General features: G+C 35.9%; 1 protein-coding gene across 2 annotated transcripts in view; it reads left to right on the top strand.

The window, feature by feature from the left end:
* The window catches only part of LSAMP (limbic system associated membrane protein), a gene marked incomplete at both ends in the record, with an annotated part of 648,209 nt that overhangs the window by 420,923 nt on the left and 206,079 nt on the right, over window positions 1-21,207 (top strand). For both annotated transcript variants that reach the window (XM_080696222.1, XM_080696221.1), the window contains one exon: window positions 1,024-1,149. In XM_080696222.1, coding sequence (XP_080552348.1) covers window positions 1,024-1,149 — 126 coding nt within the window. The remainder of the gene's footprint in view (window positions 1-1,023; window positions 1,150-21,207) is intronic.

Genomic DNA, 21,207 nt, shown 5'->3' with positions numbered 1-21,207 from the left:
CATATGGTGGCCTGGATTGTGAAGATGAAATTTCATTTAAGGAGTGCTTAAAAGCATGGGTCCAAAAGTCTGTTCACATTCAAATTCCTATTCTGTTTCTCATTCGGCCCCATCTATGCCTCTGGTTTCCACCTGTAAATAAAATCCTCCTAGGATATCATTTCCTTACTATAAGGAGTTATTGAAATGATACTTATAAAATACTCTGCACAGGGTATTAGGTATAGTAAATGTTTAATTAAAGTTAGCTTTCATACTGTTAGTAGTGGTGGTGATGAGGATATTAACAATAATATTGCAGTATTTTTGTAACATCTACTTGTCTGTGACATAGTCCTTATTAATTTAGTTTTTATGTTCTTAAGTATGTCATCTGGTCTATTAACATAGTGACTATATTTAGAAGCTTTTTATTTTAGTGGTTAACCCATAGCTTTTTGATGTGGCTAAGTAATAAGTATGACATCTTAGTTAAACAACAAGGAGACAATCTTATGCTAAATAATGTTTTACCACTCTCACCCCCTCACCCCCAGCATTTGAACATTTGAAGGAGAGATTGTAATATATATATATATATATATATATATATATATATATATATAAATATATAATATATGTACTATATATATGTACTATATATATGATAGTAAATATATGATATATATATATATATCATATATATGATAGTAAATTTAAGTAACAGTAGTAGAAAACATTTATTATTAAATGGCATAAATGTACATACCTTCTAATATTTAAAAATGTTTATTCTGATTAGAAAATAGCTAAAACATTTTAATGATATAACTTCCAAGTATTTCCTATAACATTTAATTGCCATAATGGGAGATAATCATACCTTAGGTACCGTAGGACGTGGGTCTTAAAAGTATCCTGGCTACTTAACACAGAATCTTAATTTATAAAAGCTCAAATTTGCCCCCTCCAGTAGCAAGGACCAATGCTGCCAGCCTGCTTTTACTGCCATGGTTTCTTATCCATTTGCTTTTGTCTTGACAGTTCCACCAAAGATCTCCAACATCTCTTCGGATGTCACTGTGAATGAGGGCAGCAATGTGACCCTGGTCTGCATGGCCAATGGCCGTCCTGAACCTGTTATCACCTGGAGACACCTTACACCAACTGGTAAGCTACTCTCCAGTGTCCAATATGCCTCACACTAAATAAGATTCTATCAGATCAGAGGGGTTAGCATGCATGTTGTTTTTCAAACACTAAGAACATTGCAACATAGGCCTTATTTGGAGTCCTCGTGGTCTTTGCTAATGTGTTCACATCTATAAGATTTACAACCACAGTAATCTTACCACAACCTTCACCACGACTAGGTTCCAAGTTATTCCTGGTTTTTGAATAGTATTTATTTATTTATTTTTCTTTTAACAATTTTTTCATTGAACATAAATAGTATACATTTAAACTATATTTGGTGCCCTCTCCTCCCCTCCCCCGTTTTCCCTTCCCCCCTCCCACCAATGGTAATATGCCCAAACTAGGAAACACAAAGGATACCAGTGGGACTCCAGATATTAGAGGGGAAATACTAGCTAAGTTTGAATGGAAAGATAGGAGAGGAGGAAGGCTGATCTTGATTAATGAGGGTCTACACCTGAACATGTGTAAAATTATGAATAAGACATGATTTGAATAGTATTTAAATATATTACTAAATTATTTAGGATTAATTGTCTGCATACTCCCCTACTCTACCAATTATATTTAAGTGTAAGTAAAACTAAGTCTTTGCAAATAAGACAATCTTTGTAGAATGGGGCCATCTATTTGATTATTTCAGAACAAATATGATTATTCTTATAAAATGTCTTTTATTTTGGTTAAGAGTCCTAAATATTTTACTGATTTATGTCTTATATTCTTTTAAAGTTTCCCCATAAAAGTATCCACAGATTTAATTTACAACATACTCATTTTGGAATGAACATCTTTAAAAAAATATGTAAAGCAAGATGCACAATGGGAGGTATTTTGAGAAATTTCTAAAACAGCAAGATAGTGTTACTTATTGTGTCTTTTAAAATCTCGATATATTTTGATATGAATATGTGGCCTTTCTTTAACATTACATCCCCCAAATAATTTCTCAGGGAAATTTTGGACCAACCCATGTTATGGTCTTGTAGTTAGATGATTATTCTTATTAACGGCTTTTATTTTCTTTAGAAAATATCACTTAAAACCCATACCTATCCATGCTTGCAACTCATCATTTATTGATAATATGTAAGTGCAATACTTGAGGTACTTATTTGGTGGATAAATCTTGAAGTCACTGCGTCACAGACACATTTTAAATGTGGTAAAAAAGTATGGAAAATTATCTAAAGTTTGAACTTGCAGATAATATATATCTTTCCCCTGAAATAAGTTAAACCTTTGGAGCACATTCTATTGGATGGCATTATATTATCCTCAAATCCATACCACCCGCTCTTCCAAGTAACATTGCTGTCACTGTCAGGAAATGTGATATAAAACTATTGGCTCATATTTAAAGATTTTATCAACTATAAATTTTAATATCATTGTATTTAATATAATGATTGTTAGCATTCTTATGGAATTTTATTTTGAAAAATCCCTTTGAGGAAATTTCTCTTTGTTTTCATTATCTCCACCATTCTTTTCCTAACCAATGTTTTGTTTTATTTTTCTTCACAAATGCACATGGTGAACTTTTAGAAATGCTCATGAGTCTTTTATGGTATTGACTATTAGCAAACTGAGAGACAAATTATGGCCCATCTGTAAAAGAATATAAATTGTTATTATAAATCACACATTAATAAAATTGATCTTACACAAAACTACATAGGAATTTATAGCATTGAATTAATATACAGATCCCACTTCTATTTTCTTGTTTTCTTATCATTGTTTTTATTTTGTCTTACCTCTTATAATTAATTTAAAATTAAAAGTTTCCACAAATATATTACTTATAATCTCTTTATCTCTTATGTGACAAGATGGTAGATTAAAAAGAGAAAAGAGGGGAGAGAGAGATAGGAAGATATTATGTTTAAGTTATGATCAAGTAGTAAGGTACATTAAGTGAGGATGTAATTTTTTGTGTGTTTCTGGTACTGGGGATGGAACCCAGGACACTTCCTTGCTTCGAGCTACACACCTAGCCTTATCTTTTATTCTTTGTTTTGAAATAAGATCTCACCAAGTTGCAGAGAACCTCACTAAGTAGCTAGGGCTATCTGCAAACCTGTGATCCTCCTGTCTAAGCTTTCCAAGTACTGGGATTACAAGCTTGTGCCGAGTAGGAAATAATATTTTCAAGGAAAATGAGATTACTATTAGAAGAATAGATTATTTTCTGTCCCTTGAGCTTAGAAAAATTCTTAGAGCCAGTGCAGAAAGACTTTTGCCAGTTTATCTAGTTTGGGATTTTACAGCAAACTCTAGTAACCTTCCCCATGATAATGAACATCTGATTCAATTCCTGAATCACCTGATTACATATGATGTCTTGAATCAGCAAAAGAACAGAGGACAAACTGTATCTTCCAGAGTAAAGGCAGTGTTTACATGCATTCAGGGAACCTTAGAGACTTCCGAATCAACTGGAACAAATGATGTACTCACAAGGATTCTAAATAAGTCAATCCCAAGCATCAGTGAACTACAATTTGTGAGTCAAATCCAAGCTGCCCAATATATGTGATGCCTGCAAGCAATAATTGTATTTAAGTTTTATGACTGATTGGAAGAGAATTTTTAAGAATCTATTTTTGAAGCTGGGCGTGGTGGCGTACGCTTGTAATCCCCGCACTTGGGGAATAGAGACAGGAGGATCGCGCAGGATTGAAGCCAGCCTTGCTGGCTTAAGAGACCCTGTTTCCAAATAAAATATAAAATAGGTCTGGGAATGTAGCCCGGAGGTAGAAGGATTCCATCCCCAGTACCACCAAAAAAAATCTGTTTTTGACATGCAAAAGTAAATGAAATTCAAATCTCAGTGTGCAAAATTTTATTGAACCACATCCATGCTCAATCACTTATGCATTATCAATGGCTGCTTTTGTTCCAATAAAGAATTATTGAATAGGTGCAGTAAAGATGACTTGACCCACAACACTTGAAATATTATCTATCTGGCCCATTAATGATAAGTTTGCAGACCCCTCTTCAGGACCGTGACTTTGGACATAAGACAAGGATTTGCTGCACTCACAATGGCTTACTCATCTATTTGGGGATTTCTCCACTGAATTCCTTCAGACATATCAAACAAGGAACTTTACTTTCCTTTAGTCATCTATCTAGACCTCTCTGTAGATCAAATTCTTTTCTGGCACATGTAAAACTTTTTGATGCATTTGCAGATTTAAAAAGGCAAACTACTCTTCTTCCTTGCAATGGGTATTAATTCTCAGTTACTCTTATCTCCTGCACATCTGGCCTAAATAACCACCTGGTGAGAACCATATTCATCATGGCAGGAGAGACAGATTGCCTTTACCATTCTACAAAAGAAACTTGGGTGTTCATGGGTGGGTTTTTTCATTCCCTTCAAAATTAGAAAATAGGTTGTTCCTTTTCTGCCTATCATGCAAAGCTTTTCATGGAGACACTGAAGGAAGAGACTTGCTCCCTGTGTGACAGCAAAGCAGCCCGAAACCCATGGCCATGTAAGAAAAAAATTTCAGCTAGCTTTGTTCAATTATTAATTGTGCTTTCCACAGTACAGAGCGGTACTGTCTCCCAGAGGAAAATGTACCTGTAATTAGCTCGACCCTACAGGGACATGAAGCCCTAAAAAAAGGAAAGATTCCATATAGGGTTTACAAATGTGTGAATACCTGTCATTTGATGACATGAGAAGGAGAAAGGAAAGATGCATATATATAGATGCTTTATATATATATATATATATATATATATATATATATATATATATACATACATATATATACATATATATTTGTACAAGAATTTTATTATCTCTTTTTGTACTTTTATTGTTATAATTATGTTATGATGAGGTTCAAAGTGATGCAAACACACATATATATAAGATTTGATATGTTTCCTTCTGGATCTCACTCACTTCCCATTCTCTATCCATACATTTTAGCGAAATCAAAGGGATATCATCATATATGGGCATAACATTATTTGGACTGTTTCCTTTCTCAGTTCTCTTTGTTCCACTCTTCTCTACCCCAGCTTTCTTCCAATGTTCTGCTGGTCTCTATCCTTGTTTACCTAAAGTTTCTTCTGTTTCTTATTTTCTGTCTTCCACATATAAGAGGAAGCATGAGACCCTTAACTTTAGTAATAGCTGACCTCACTTAACATAATATTTTCTACTTCATCCTTTAAAAATATTTTAGCCACATTATTTTGTTTCTCTTTCTTTTGAATCTTGAGATTTGTTTTATAAGTATGCAGCAAGGGTTTTTACAAAGAGAAATTGGAAGAAGGGTAAACTTTTCATACATACAAAATCAAAACGCTTACCTGACTTAGATGGAGTAGGAGAGATTGATGCATCCCATGGTGGTCTTTCTTGTATTTCTCATTTCTTATATTTCTTATTTCTTAATTTTTCTCTTCTTCAGTTATTTCATATAGGCAAAGTGATGTGTCATATATGTGGTTATTAAATGTGACCTATTTTCTCCCTTAATTAAGTTAGACTTTCATATTCCTGTGACTCCCAGAGGGCAATTGCACTGTAACACGTATTTTCTATGGAGTGTTTGATCTTCCTTCTGTGAGCAATGCTGCTCCCATCTTTATTTAACTTTGTTTCTAAATCTTTCTTCTTACATTCATCAGAAAGCCCTTTTCTCAAGTGTGCATCATGTGATGTCAGGATTGCTCAGGGTTACAGACAGACTTTCTATGCATTTTGTTTCTATAAAGGTTTTCATAACCTCAGTAACTTTCTATACCTGGGAAACTCAAAAGGCACATTGAGGATTTAGCCCCTTAGGCTGAAAACAACTGAGGAATGCAGTGTATGTTTCTTGTCTAGCTAGAAATCATATTTAACACCAACACAAGAGACAAAATCTCACATAAGAAATATTTTGTGTTCTGATGGGGTAAGTGAGAAAACATTGTGTTGGGAAGAACCAAGAGGACACCAAGAAGAAAACAGAATTTTCTCCTTGGACGTTAGGTTTTAACCATGTGGTCTGATATTGTCCTTTGAGTTGATTTCCAAGTCTGAACCTTTCACTTATTATACTCTTGAACTCCATCAATGTTCTATGTGATCATGCATATTACTTCTAATAATAGAGTATAATCTTCTAATAATATACCTCAACCCACATGACCAACATAAACTCTGGCTTCAGAGTTTTAGAGGAATATATATTAAACTGAACTCATTTCTTTAAGTCAAGTTCCAAATTACATATTCAAGTAACTATCATCTATCCTTTCAAGTTAGTTTGTTAGAATCATAGGACCTCATCCTAACACAAAGATAATATGATCTATAGTTTAAATATTAGAAAATTATTTCTTTAATGTTTTCTTATGTGGGCTTTTTAGAAGGTTCTATGAGTTGATTTTATCAACGAGGAAGAATCAAACCTATGTACTTTGAAGAAAAAGGCTGTTGAACACATAGTTATAATTCAAATGAAAATAATAGTTCAACTTGTTCTATTAATTACTTTCAAGTATTCCTTGCATTTAAAATATTTAGAATTTTCATTTTCTCTTTAAAAAGAAAAATCTTATTTTTTTCATTGTTTTGCATATTAGTTTAAAAATATATCAACCATCAATATAGAATTATATTTATATTGATCTTAATCTTCATCTCACAAATCATTTCATTTGGTCAGAATTATTTATAGAGTGCTTCCTCTGTAAAAAGACACCATGAAGAGTAAAACAGACATGATCCCTGCAAAAATGGAGCTTATATTTTGACAAGGGAGCAGAGCATTAAACTAATAATTGCATGAATAACCCTTTAATTAGATTCATACATTATAAAGGGAAGTTACAGCAGTGAGTAAGACCATAAAATAGGGCCATATAGCAAAATCTGCAAGGCCAGCAAACCTCTCCTGAGGGGATATTATGCTGAGACCTCAAGAATGAAGAGGACCTGGCAAAGAAAATAGGGGAAGAAAGAATATCCTAGGCATTAAAAATGGCACAGATAAGGGTCTGGGATGATACTTTATTTAAAAATTTGGGGAACATCTTCATGTGAAACCATAATGTTAGCTAGTATTTTGTTGTGCTACATTTTGTTTTTAAATTTCTTGCTTTAAATATACCCATTTTGATTTTACCTTTTACTTTTTCTGTTCTTTCTCAAAAAAGTAAAAAAAAATAAAATTTATGTTGTATTTTTCAATACATTACTTGTATATTGATTTTAAGTATATTAATATACAACCTGATCCACATCTGTAAATGCAAAAACTAGAGAGACTGAGAAATCAGGATTTCAAGTTTGAAACCAGTTTGGGAAACTTAGACCCTGTCTCAAAATAAAATACCAAGGGCTAGGGATATAACTAAGTGATATAATATCTGGGTTCAACCCCCAGCATCACACACACACACAAACTAAGTAAATAAGTAAATATACCAATGTATATAGACAACTATTTCTATGTATAAATATCTTAAATTTCAGTCAAAACATATTTTCCCTTTACAAATGATTCTAGAAAGCCTAATCAAGTAAATACAAACTCATTTCAGTAACCTCATTTTTCAAACACATGACTAATTTAGAAAATGAATACAATGAAATTTAACAGCCTGGTTATTGGCTTTTTTTTACCCCCAAACTTAAAAATGATGGAGATACTGTAACTGACATTGTCAGCCTTTGAGCTGCAGAGGAAACCCCACAACCTGATGTCTTGGCTTTTCTGGCAGCATATCAGATTGACAAATGCCCCAGGAACATCCTTGTGTCTCATTCATACCCTATGCAGATGTATCCCCAGGTCCCAAGAGTACTATGCCAGAAGAAAAATGAATTAGCCTGCCTGTGTTCTTCAGGGATGAGGACGCAGTGCTGCAGGTCACTGGGGAACCCTTGATAGCAGAGAGGCAGCATCTTCATCAAAAATTTTGCACATGACCTAAAATAGCAGAAAGAGTCCACACCTCTCACTTTTCAGCATCTTACTACTTTGTATTTTTTGCCAGTATTTCAAATAGTCTTGTGTTTCCATAACTTAAAACAGGTTTCAAAATAGAATCTACATCAAAAGTTATAATTAAAATCACAGAAAGACATATTGGCAAAGTTCTTAGTGTGGTATTATCTATAACTGATATTATTGTCTATTTATCATAATAAATAGTTATTTATACATTAGGTAGTAATAATGGTTATTTGGGGGGAAATTGATAATTTTACTAAAAATAACACCAATTTTGTCTTTATCCAAGTCTATCTTTCATTCCAACATAACAACCAGGTAGGTTTTTCTAAATGCCCTCATCAAGGCTTCTATTAATATTTTACATCTTATGTGGCACTACATTTCAATATCACTGGAACTGGCCCTTTTTCAGTGTCTCTCTTTCAAAAGGACTTGACAACAATATGACTTGTTAGAGATTTTCTAGCATGGCTTGTTAATGTGTCCATCCATCTTCATGGAGATAGTTTCCCCAGGGTCTGGATATTAACTATGGCTATATAGAACCTATAGTGGCATATTATAGTTCTTGATATTTTTCTTAAGACTGGTGTTCCTGCAGAAGATTATGCTATCTTACAAAAAAATGACCTACACTGTTCAGGAATGAGCCATTGAACAGTGACAAAGGAACACAGAAAAAAAAGATAGGCAGCCAGACAGATACATATATAGAGCCAAGCATATGGAAAAAAATTAAATCAATGTGATCATGAAATTGATGAAATGAGAAGACACTTGTACAATAAAACATATCAAGATAAGCATATATTGATTTACTTGGGAGCAAAATAAACCCATCAAGAAGAGGGTACAGTAGGACCCATAGTGTGTGGATACTGCTTACCTATACAGGAAATATCAACTTAAACTGTGAAGGTTTTACAGGTTGCCCAATATTGTCTTTGGAACCCTGACTTTAGATGTTAGCTAGGAACTATCCTATACCTCATGAGATTCCACGGTAGAACTGATTTAGGTCCTTGCCAGTGGGGACAATCTCTGGTCCTGTGAATCAAGGCACACACCTATGGTGGTCAGAAACACAGGGTTCTGAGGATCGTTTGCTTCAGTAGTGATTTATTTAATGCATTGCTTTTGTTATTTTCTTTAATAACTGCCATCCAGTCACCTTTCCTCACTGTCACAGTGTAGTTCAACCAATACTTTCTCCTGTGTTTCATTAGTTTTCTGGTTGGACTCCTTACTCTTATTTTTTTTTATAGAAATGGTGAAGTTAATTTCTTAGATTAATTTCTCAATTTTCAGATGCCTCTAGAAGAAAGTTCAAACTACTTAGTGTGGCATTAAAGCCCTTATTCAACTTATTCTCTTATCCCTAAATCTTTAACCACTGAACCTTATGCAATAGATTATACTTATAATTCAATAATGTACCTTGTTCACCTCTCCTAGTTTTCTACTCAAAACATGACTGCTCATCCCATACATACTGTCATTTTGCCATTATAACTTCTTGGAAGAATTTCAAAATTACTTTTACCAGAATGAATATTATAGAACTAATTAAATTGCATTAAAATTATGTGCTTGTCTTTTTATAGTTTGTAAGATCTGTAAATATGTAGAAACTATCCCTTATTTAAGTGTATATTCTTAGGACATTACTAGGCATATTGTACGTATTCAATTAACCAGATTACTTAAGAAATTTACAAAAAATTAAAGTATTGATGATAAATAACTCAAGTACTATAAAGTAAATATACACTGGATAAAAATGCAAATAGAAAGTAAACTATAAATGATACAATGTAATTGTAGAGATAAGCCTATTCAACTAATAGTTTCATTAATTTCTTGCTGAAAATGTTTTGGAAATTTTAGGGACATTTTATGTCTAGATTCTATATAGATTCTCTTCTCCAATGTTCTGATATACACAACTATCTGGCTTGCATTATTATCAAGTGGGTTATGGAAAGTGCTCTGAGATCTTCACATACTTGTATCTTATCTTTTGACAATCTCTAATCAGTCATTTATAATTAGTAAATGCTATTTTCCTTTAGTCATCAAATTCAGTGATTGTCTTAAAAGTATTTACTCTTTTCACTTTTATTTTTATAAAAACAGGTGCCTTTATGTTCTTGGTTCCCATTAGAGTACAGGGCACGGAGTTACTTCTCAGTAGTTATTAAGTGATTAAATGAATTATTTATAGTAATCTCTGACTCTTATAACCCACTTTAAGTTTATATTTAAGAAAGAGAATCTTCATAAACTATAGTTTTGCTATACTGTCTCATCTGTATCTCTGAGATATAGGACATTTTTTAAATTTTTTTATTGGTGCATTGTAGTCATACATCTTAATAAAGTACAAGATGGTAGAGGCATACATGCATACATCACATTTTCTTTTCCTAAAATACTATGACATGTCTATGGCAGGTTTCTGTGTCTAGAAAAGGAGTGTTTTCTTTGTGTGTGTGTGTTGACAAAGTTGTCAGCACTGTCACTCTAAGGAACTAATTTTGTAGTAGGGGCAGTGTGCAACAGGGAAAAGTTTCAAGACCACTTAGTTTTGACAGTAGGTAATACTCCATAGATTGAGTCAGCCTGAAAAATGGAATCATCATTGCAGAACTGTTTTATAGGACTTCCTGTAATTCCCTATAAAGTGTCCTTTCAGGTGGTAGCCAGATGTGGGGGATCTCTGGCCACTGGATTTCCAAATCTGGCCAAGGTCAGAAGTACCAGAGTAGCTTTCAAGTTTTAAGAAATAGAGATTTCTTTGCTTACACCTCACTAACTCATTTCTTTTGGTGAAATCAAGGCTCCTCTGGGAATATATCTTTCAGTGAGCCAGGTGACCAGTCAGGCAAGCAGAATGGTGATTGTAAGCACAGGAGGATAAAGAGATTGAAAGAGAGGCATCTGCTTTTAATGTGCTGGGAAATTATCTAGAGATTGCTGTTAAAATATGAATGCAGATTCAGTGAGTCTGAGGTGAGGCCTGAAATGCTGCTTTCCTAGAAAACACCCAGGTTATGGTAGTTCTTCTGGACCATGAAACACAATTTTAGCAACATTTGAGATTTTGTGGGCAAAATAGGTTGCAAGCTACTGGGATATATCGGCATCCTAACAAAAGAAACACTTAGATAACTCCCACAATACACAATGTAATCACCAAAGATTGTTATAATACTTTTTTATTTTTTATTTTTCTTCCAACCAAAATATTAAGTTGTAGCTCAAAGAATAGTAAACATAGTCATGGTTTTGAGAAAGAGGATTGTCGCTTCATTATTAAGTGGGACCCTGGAACTCAATAGAAATGCAGAAGATTGGGCCCCAGCACAGACTCACTAGATCTGAATCTGCATTATGGCTAGATCTCCAAGTGATTCATATATAAGTTAAACTTTGCAAAGCCCTGGGCTAGAGGCCAAGAGTCCTCAAATTCAGACAACCCAGTTTTCTCTAGTATTTGAAGTGTAGAAATTAAGGATCCACTTTTCTACCAAGAAGTGATCTCAAACTTTACCCCTACCTCCCTGCTCTTTAAAATGCATTCCTACTAGGAAAAGGGGAGGGGAGTTGTAGGAATGGAGGTGGGATAGAGTCCTGTACCCCTGAATATTTATCATGGGAAAGGAGAATATTGAATGCTCTGCCTGCTAAATCAGATGCTGCTGCTAAATATTTCAGGAAAAAAAATTAGGCTACTCTATGAAGAGATGCAGTCTGAATGACAGTAGCCACTTTTCTCATCATCTTTTATAATAGCTTTATCTGCAAAATGTAGACAATAATATGTGGCCTGCCTGCCTTGTGCTGGTGCTTTGAGGGATCAAATGAGATAATGAATATGAAAGAAGTTTGCAAAGCATACAGCTCTCTACAAATGTGAAGGATTGAGAGGAAGACTGATTTGATAGAAAGACTACAGAATTTAGTCAGAAAGCCATGGTTTGAGTCCTTGTTTTCTAAAAATTTACTTATGTGGGGGGTTATATAAGTTCTTTGAACTCTCTACTTTTCACCTGTAAATTGCAAATAATGTGATACCTGCTCACCTACCAGGATTCCTGAGTTGTCCGAAGTGAAATCATGTATAAAAAAAGTGGCTGATTAACAGTCAAACATTAATAAACTGCTGTGTTTGTAACTATTGTCTTAGATTCCACAAAGCAAAATATAGACTTAGATTACAATAGCCATTTTGGTTAGATAGTAGAAAGAACTAACTTAAACACTGTGTAGCATCCTCTTGAAGCAATAGGAATAAAGCTCTCATCCCCTGATAGAACAACAGTTCTTGGAGTGTAGTTCGCAAACTAGTTACTTTGGCATCACCTAGGAACTTGTTATAAATGCAAGTTATCAGACTCTACAACAGAGTTACTTAAATCAGAAACTCTAGTGGTGGATCCTAACAATTGGCAATTTTTAACAAGCTCTCCAGGTGATTCTGATGCACAATAAACCTAGAGAACCCATGCATTTAAAAAAAAAATGTGTCTTTCTGAGACAGTTAGGGCTGCATACTGTTTCTACCAAGCAAGAATATAGAGACACTTGGGATTATTTCTGTTTCAGTGATTGTGCGCACGTGTGTGTGTGTGTGTGTGTGTGTGTGTGTGTGTGTGTAAAACAATTTGATATATAAATGTGCTATCACATTCCTTCTATTAGAATTTCTATCACTTTAGATGAAGAGGTATGGAAGTAACAACTGCACAGAAATTCCCACTTTGTCTCTTTCTATCTATATTCTAATGATGTTTGAGGCTAACATATCACTTAAAATGTGCACACATCTCTGAAATCCTCATCATACTCTTGGCATATTCATTTGCAAGTCTCCCTGTACACTAAGGCTGCAATTCATCCTAATGAAACAGAGAAAACTCAATAGATAACTCAAATAGGGTTGCACTGCTCATAAAAGATGTGCCAAGAAAATAACCCTGGGTCACTTAAGAAACTTTGTGAGAGAAGCAGAATTCTTTGGAAAAAGAGAGAGAGAGAAACAAAACAAAACAAATATCTTGTCACTTCTTTTATGTGTCACCTACTTTCATTTATTGAATCAAACCAGGTATTTTTTCTCAAGGTGGTCAACAATTCAGAAGTACAGGAGACTGTGAAGTGACATGATTGCTAAGTTTCAACTTTGTCTGCTGTTGGCTGAAGTGTTAAAATCTGACGAAGGGAAGGGAAAATGGAAAAAAAAAAACTTTAATAATTCATTTGGCAAATATCAATGCAAATAAGAGCTAATTCTTCAAGGTATTCTAGTAATAAAAACTGAAATGTCAGTCTTTGAATGACATGAGTCTGGTTTTTAACATTTTTTGGCCTGGCCACTGAGGCTTTGCGTTGTTTTGGCCTGAAAGACAGATCCAGATCAGGGGAGGAGGGATTTGAAAGGCAGATGTTCAGAAGATAGTCACAGTAACCTGCTCTTCAGAGGACAAGTCAAGAGACATTTTATATTCATAAAAACTCGATTCTCTCCTACCCACCCCCCAAAAAAAAACCCCTCGGGAAATTGTGTCAAATTTTAGTAAATTATATATTTCAAAATTTCCCATGTATTGAAGACTCAGCTGCTCACCCCTTAGGGTCACTTGCTTTGAACACAGAAGTGGGCAGCAGACAATTTTTTAGGTAACTAGAATTTAGGCAGGCTTACTTATGGATCTATTTAGACGAAGACAGATGGATTAACCCTGTTCCATAAGACAGTAGGGATAGACATCTTTTCATGTAATGTACTCGTGGTCACTATGTTTGCTGTTCATGGAAGAGCCTTTAGAAAATCACTTATTTAAAATAATTAAATAAGCCCATGTGTTTTGAAAAATATTGTCAGCTTGGGCTGCCATACTAAAATAACACTTGACTAAGCAATAGCCAGCAATTCCCCAGAGTTCCGGAAGCTGGAATTCTGTAGTCAGTGAGCCTGCCTGGCCAGGCTCTGGTGAGGCCTCTCTTCCTGGCTTGTAAATGACTGCCATCTCCCTGTATGCTCTATGATTTTTTCCTTGTGATTGTGGAGAGAGTAAATGAATTATTTATTTTCCCTTCTTAAAAGCACACTAATGCAGGTGGGTATGGTGGCACAAACCTTTAATCCCAATACTTGGTAGGCTGAAAGAGGAGGATTGCCGGCTTTAGCAGCTTAGTGAGAATCTCAGCAACATAGTGGTGAGACTCTGTTTTAAAATGCAAAACAAAAATGGCTGGAAGTATAGCTCAGAGGTAGAATGCTCCTGGGTCTCATTCCCAGCACCCCTCCCCAAAAGGAGCAAAATCCCTTCTGAGGACGTCCCTCTCATGACCTCACCTAAGCTCAAGTAACTCCCCCAAACCCTACCTTAATCCCATCATACTGCAGGTAGAGGTTCAGCATATGCATTACATACCACTCCATGGTATGTAATATCTACTATCAGGGTGCTGACTCCTTAAGTTCCTACTCATCTGTTTTTGTTTTTATTTAACTTTGTGGTCACAGATTTTATTGACACTTTTGTCATGTTTTTTGGGACTGGATACACCCTGTAGTTAAATCTTCTCTTAGAACTCTGAAAATGCAGCCTTAATACAGAAACCAAATGAGAATAGTGCTACTACACTACTGTTTCCCATATTCCAAATGCCCTGTCAATAGAGACAACCCTGAATATCTTCTCTATAATGCCAAAGGGGAAAAAAAAAGTAGGAGAACCAAAGCACATGACATTTGGTTATTCCTGTAACAGGGCAAAGCCAGGCTGAAAGGAAAATTTGTTTTATGCATATTTAAGTAGCTGTAGCTTTCTACCCTCGGCAGTTCTGTTACTGGTTATTGCTAAAAGAGACAATTCTCCCAGGAACACTTAAGCATTCTAAGCTCTCCACAGCAGGCTGACTCTGCTGCTGTGTGTCAGAGTGGATCAGAGCTCTGCTGAGCCAGTGTGCAATGTTGCTAAGCCGTTGAGAATGTATGTGAATCTTCACTCAGCTCTGTTTCTTGTCAAAAGTGTGGTTCTGCCAAGGAAATGTCTGGCAGCAGGGACAGCCCATAATCTTATCCTCACGTGCTGTGTAAGAGTGGGTGACTGGTGACTGAGGAGGGATGGAGGGCTGCTACCGGGTCCAGCCTATAAGTACCTCATCTTTCTCTTAATCTGATTTTCCTTTGGATAATGGCTGGAAGGTATTTTAGCAGATTCAGAAAATCCATTTTGGATCTCATTTTCCTGAGGCAGTACCTTTTGAGTCCAAACCAACTATTATTGTTTTTTATTGGTGCACTGTAATCATGCATATGGCGCTTATTAAGCTTTGCTCCTACATCTCTCTGGCTTCCATCCCATTCCATCCCCCTCCCCTTACATGATATTGACTTAGCATTGATGATTTTATGTATATATATTGTATTGATTCCACAGAAACAGAGATGAGGAGCTAATTCTTATATCTTTGTAGCTTCTTTCTTCTAGGGAGACCTCCATGAGATATGGAAAAACCAAAATGATTATTGAAGTCTTTCCTTATTATTCATTGTTATTATTATTATTACTATATTACCTACACTACCAGGAACAACCACACTGGTTGTTTTGTCAAAGATGGAATACCTATTTCATGTCAGTCATATTCAAGATACTCTGCACTGAAAATTCCTGATTTCTATAAGATCAAAAAGTCAATCATCCCTCAGTGATTTTCTTGCATTTTCAAGATGTTTTCCCAGCGTAAGTTCAAAGCTCTACAGGAAACCACCTATGAATCACATATAATACCAGAAAGCATTGCTATAGGAAGTAGCTGGGTTTGATGAGGGGTATAGTAAAACCACCTAATATTAGTAGGGGCTCCATATACACTTGTGTTCTTCTTTAACTTTTTTATGAAACCAGTCAAACATGCAACAAGTGATATGTTATACACACACACACACACACACACACACACACACACACATACACACACCATTCATTTGCTTATAGTACTTGGATGAACTTGGTATTACTTTTATTACTTGAACTTGATATTACTTTTATTTCCATTTTAAGTAAAATGTTTTTTTTCTATGTCACTACAGTAATGAATGTTCTAGAGCATTGGAATATGTGTTGGCTTGGAACAAATTTTTAACTCTCAAAGCACAAAGACTCTGGAGTGTTCATTCTGTTCATGAAATGGAAAAGAAACGATTCAGGACCACATTATTATTATTATAATTAAACCCTGGCTGCTAACTGTTGGCTTTCATTTTTTAAAAAAGTTAAGTATTGTAATACCTTATGACTTATCATTATGTATCAGTAGGAAAACGAACATACAAAACTATATCTGAGACCTAGTTGTAATCATGAAGCACACAGCTTTTCTCAGTAACATTTGCCAAAAGATTTTGATATCTGTATCATCAAAATGATATCTATGCATTCACATCCTAAAGCTCGCTCAACAAATTATCACAAACTTGGTGGCTTTGAACATTAAAAATGTATTCTCTCACTGTTCTGGAGGCCAGAAGTCCAAACTCAAGGAGCTAGCAGGACCAAATTCTCTCTGACAGTTCTAAGAGATCACCTTCCTTGCCCCTTCCAGCTTCTGGTTCCTCCTTCCTCAGTCTCTGCCTCTTTTTCCAGGTGGCCTTCTCTTCTGGGTCTCTGTACATGTATATTTCAAATCATTCCCTCTCCTTCCTTCCTTTCTTCCTTCCTTCCTTCCTTCCTTCCTTCTTTCCTTCCTTCCTTCCTTCCTTGTAAAATAGTTGGCTTTATGCTCCCTCTTGAGATGCTTAAATTAATTACCTCTAAAAAGACTAATTTTTCAAATAAGACGACATTCACTGGTACTGGGGGTAAGGACTTGGACAGGTTGCTTTAAAGGCCACTGTTCAACCTCCTACAATGGGCTTTGTGGAGAAAAAGAGTAACAGTATAATGAGATTTGAGTAGAATAAAACAAGGGGCTTTTGAAAATAAAGTATAGGGAGTTACAATTGTCAAGTAAATGTAATATTGTATATATTATCCAATAATTTGTAAAGACTATATATATATATACATAATGCAATTTTTGAGTTTACCTATGAAGACAGAAGTCATTTTATATGAACATGGAGAAATGTCCATTGTGGTTCAAAAGATACAATTAGGAAATAAGCTAAGCAGCGTTCGAGTTTTAGATAATTTGTGAACTCTCTGACCATGCTTAGATGGCTTCCTTCAGCCAAATAATGACCTATAAAATGGAGTCATCATAGGACTTTCTCATTACAGTTGTAGATACTTTTGATGAAGCACTCCCTATAGTACCTGCCTGTTAAACACTTGCTGTTATTGTTGTTCCATTAAAATTTCTAAAGAGGAAAAAAGTGTGTGGTCTGTGCAGAAAGGTACTAACTCATAGGTGACTATGCCTCTAAGAAAAACCAGAGATAAGCATTGCACTTATACAGTTATCAATTATGCCTTTCCTTCTTTTCTGCACTCCAGTGCTGGAGTTATAGGTGGATTTTTCTGTCTTAAGCAGGCTTGCAGGCTTGAACACATTGAAATGATGGATATTATGCCTTCAGACAGTGCTTATAATATATCTGTCAGGTGTCCTATATAAGTCCTAATATTTTTGCAAATAGAGAAAGGCTTATGAAGGTAAAAGAGAGCAAGAGAGAGAAGAGAGAGCAAGAGCTAGAGAGAGAGAGACCCAATATAATTCAAAGGCAAACAGCCAAATTGAGCAGAGGGCAAAAGGTTAGCAGGGAGGACATTTGTCTATAGCTGAGAAAAAGAAGCTCAGTCTGCCCTGTCCTGAGTGTACTCTTCCCTTCTGGACATCTTGTCTGCGCAGCTATAACCTACACTACCTCTTGGCTACTGTTCCTCTCATAACCTCAGCTATGACTTTCCCATATTCCCTGGGTGCCCTGGGATGTCATTCCAAGGGATGCTCTCCTGTTCCTCTTGTAATGTACAGGGAGGCGTAAGGGTTCGTGTACATCTGGGAGAGCAGCCAAGGCTACACCTCCAAAGACCTTTTCTGATGGCATCTAATGTTTTGTTCCATCTGGCTTTCTGCCTCTTCATCTCCCCTGCACAGTCTCCACTTGAGCTCCCCACTAACTGGAACCAGGAAAATATTCTATAATATTTTCCCATGCTTTAACTCTAAGTTCTCCTAGTCAAAGTTCTGTGAAAGAAAGGATGAGCCACTAACCTCTTCAAACATAAGTGTGAGCAGTTCACCCAGGCTTCAGTGGATGCTGGTCAGATTTGTCTATCACCTGCTGGCTTTAAGCAGAAATAAGGCAAGCAGTCAATAGGCACAAGTAGAACTTCTTATGAGCTGGATTCCATTGATTCATGGAATCCCATCATTTATATTTCAGGCTCACTCTGCCTATCACCTAAAGCAAAGGGATATTGTTTCAGAAATTTCAGATTCAAAGAGAAAAGAGAGAGAAAATTTAAAAAAATGAAAAAAAATTTTAAAAAAATGAAAAAGTTGTTGGTAAGAAAAGCATAACACAGCCACACATGGTGGTGCATTTTTGTAATCCCAGCTCGGGAGGCTGAGATCAGAGGATCATGGTTCACAGAGAGCCTCAGCTACTTAGGTGAGGCCCTCCTCAACTTAGTGAGACCCTGTTTAAAAATAAAGAATAAAAAGTAGGGCAGAGGGTGTAGCTCAGATGTCTAATGCCCCTGGGTTCCATCCCCAGATGCAAGCACAAACAAAAAAGAAAATTATAACAGAATAATAGACCATCTATATTCTAATCTCCAGAATCTGTGAAGCATTACCTTAGGTAGCAAAAGGGGTTTTCAGATATGATTAAACTCTTTAGATGAAGATATTATTCTAGATTATTTTAATAGGCCCAGTATAAGCATTGTAAGGATTCCTATCAGTGGAAAGAAAGAAGGTCTTAACAGGAAGGAGTTGTGAAGTAGGTACAGTAGTCAGCAACGGAGATATTTGAAAATCCTGGCATGAAGGCTGAGAAGAGAGCCACAAGCTAAGGACTGCAGGCAGCTGCTAGAAGTTGGAACAGACAAGGACATAGATTCTCTCCTGAGCCTTCCAAATAAAGCTCAGCTCTGTCCAGGGAGACCCATTCTAGACTCCCACCTGTAGAATTGTAAGACAATAAACTTGTATTTTAAGCACTAACTTTGTGGCAATTTGTTACAGCAGCAAAAAGACACTAATACAAAGAATGGCTCCTCCGAGTTATTCACAGGCAGGAAGTTATTAAAAATTAGCTTTAGCTATTTTCGGGAGGGGGGTCAAACAAAAATTACCAAACATATGTCTTTATAGAACTATTTGTCTTGATGTAATGAGGAGTCATGAGGAATTGAAGTGCTCCGATCAATGATGTCAGCACATATTTTACTACTGGTGACTAATGTTCAAAGAACTGTATTATGATCAACTGTAATAGAAAAAAAAAGTACCAAAGGAATCTTTCCTCTCTTTGTTCCTTTTTTTTTTTTATGATCCACAAAGCACTTCAGGAACTTGCACTGCCTCAGGGTAGTCATTGTGAACATCAATTATCATTGTACCATTGGAGCACAGAAGCACTGCCAGTAGTAATATTTCCAGGTGATGAACACTAGCTAAACCGTCATTTGCTGTGATATACTGCCTGGACTCTGTCTGCTAAATTACAACTTTGGGAAAACAGCATAACTGTTTCGGAATTAAAATTTACTCATTCCAGGTATTTGCCTTCAAATTTCATGGAGAGAGAGACAGGCTGGGAGATAAAAGGGGGTCCCTTGGCTACTATTAAGTGATTTTCTTGAAATGCTGATGTGAGAACTCAGCATGAGTGGCCTTCACTAGACCAGGGTCAGGAAAACAGCTGTTTTAGTTTTATTTGGTGAGCATGTGGGATGTCTTCAATTTGAGTGTTATAAATCTGCAAATGATATATTATTTTTCTTGCCAACACTTGAAAAAGATATGTTACTTAAGAAAAAAGAGATATTATTCTCACTCCTGTCATCCTTGTATTATTATTGTTGTTGTTGTTATTTTGGTAATGGGAATTTAACCCATGGATGCTCTACCTCTGAGCTATACCCCTACTCCTAATTTATTTAGTTTTACATTTTGAAACAGGGTCTCAGTAAGTTGCTAAGGACCTTGCTAAGTTACTGAGGCTGGCCTTGAACCTGAGATCCTCCTGTCTCAGCCTCCCAAGTACTAGATTCTGTCTGCTGAATTTCAACTTTGAAAAAACTGCATAACTGCATACAGACATGTGCTGCCACTCTTGACCTCATCCTCATAACTAACTATACTTTGTGGACTACAACCAGGTCAGAACTAGGTCCATAGCATGCATTAAATGAATAAGCTAGTGTTGGGTTCTTTACACACAGTGAGTAGCTTTGGTGTTGCACTCATTTGCAGTGCTCTCCCCACATGTTGCTTTGGTTGAGTGATGGAGTGGGCACCAGCCTTTGATGAGGCACAGGACTAATGCTAAGGACTCTGGGATTACATGGACAGAGGAGGAATTCTGGATCCATCACCCTGTTGGGGCATCCTGAGAAAATTTACTTACCCTTGACAAATCTGTTTCCTTGTCTACTAAATAAATAATAATTCTTATCTCAAGGTGTTGTGAAGATTAAGTGAGATGGTTCCAATGATATCCTTTAACATGGAGCCTGGCACTCATCAAAGATTCTATAAATCACAGACTGTTGAGGTTTTTAGCTGGCAGCAGCAAAAAAAAAGAAGAAAAGAAAAAAGAAATGAAAACCTGAGATATAAAATGATGTAGCCCAAGTCTCTAATACTGGAAGAAAAAGTCTGGCTCAAGTTCTGCTCTCTTCCCTGTATTCTGTGTAAATATCTCAATTCAGTAAATTTCACCTCTTGTTTTTCTTTTCCTTTGTTGTCTCTTCCTAACACACACACACATCCTAACACACACACACATCCTAACACACACACACACACATCCTAACACACACACACACACACACACACACACACACACACACACACCCTG

The sequence above is a fragment of the Muscardinus avellanarius genome (genome assembly GCF_963383645.1).
Source record: "Muscardinus avellanarius genome assembly, chromosome: 5".
Lineage (NCBI taxonomy): Eukaryota > Metazoa > Chordata > Mammalia > Rodentia > Gliridae > Muscardinus > Muscardinus avellanarius.
This window is presented reverse-complemented; position numbering and strand designations above follow the sequence as displayed.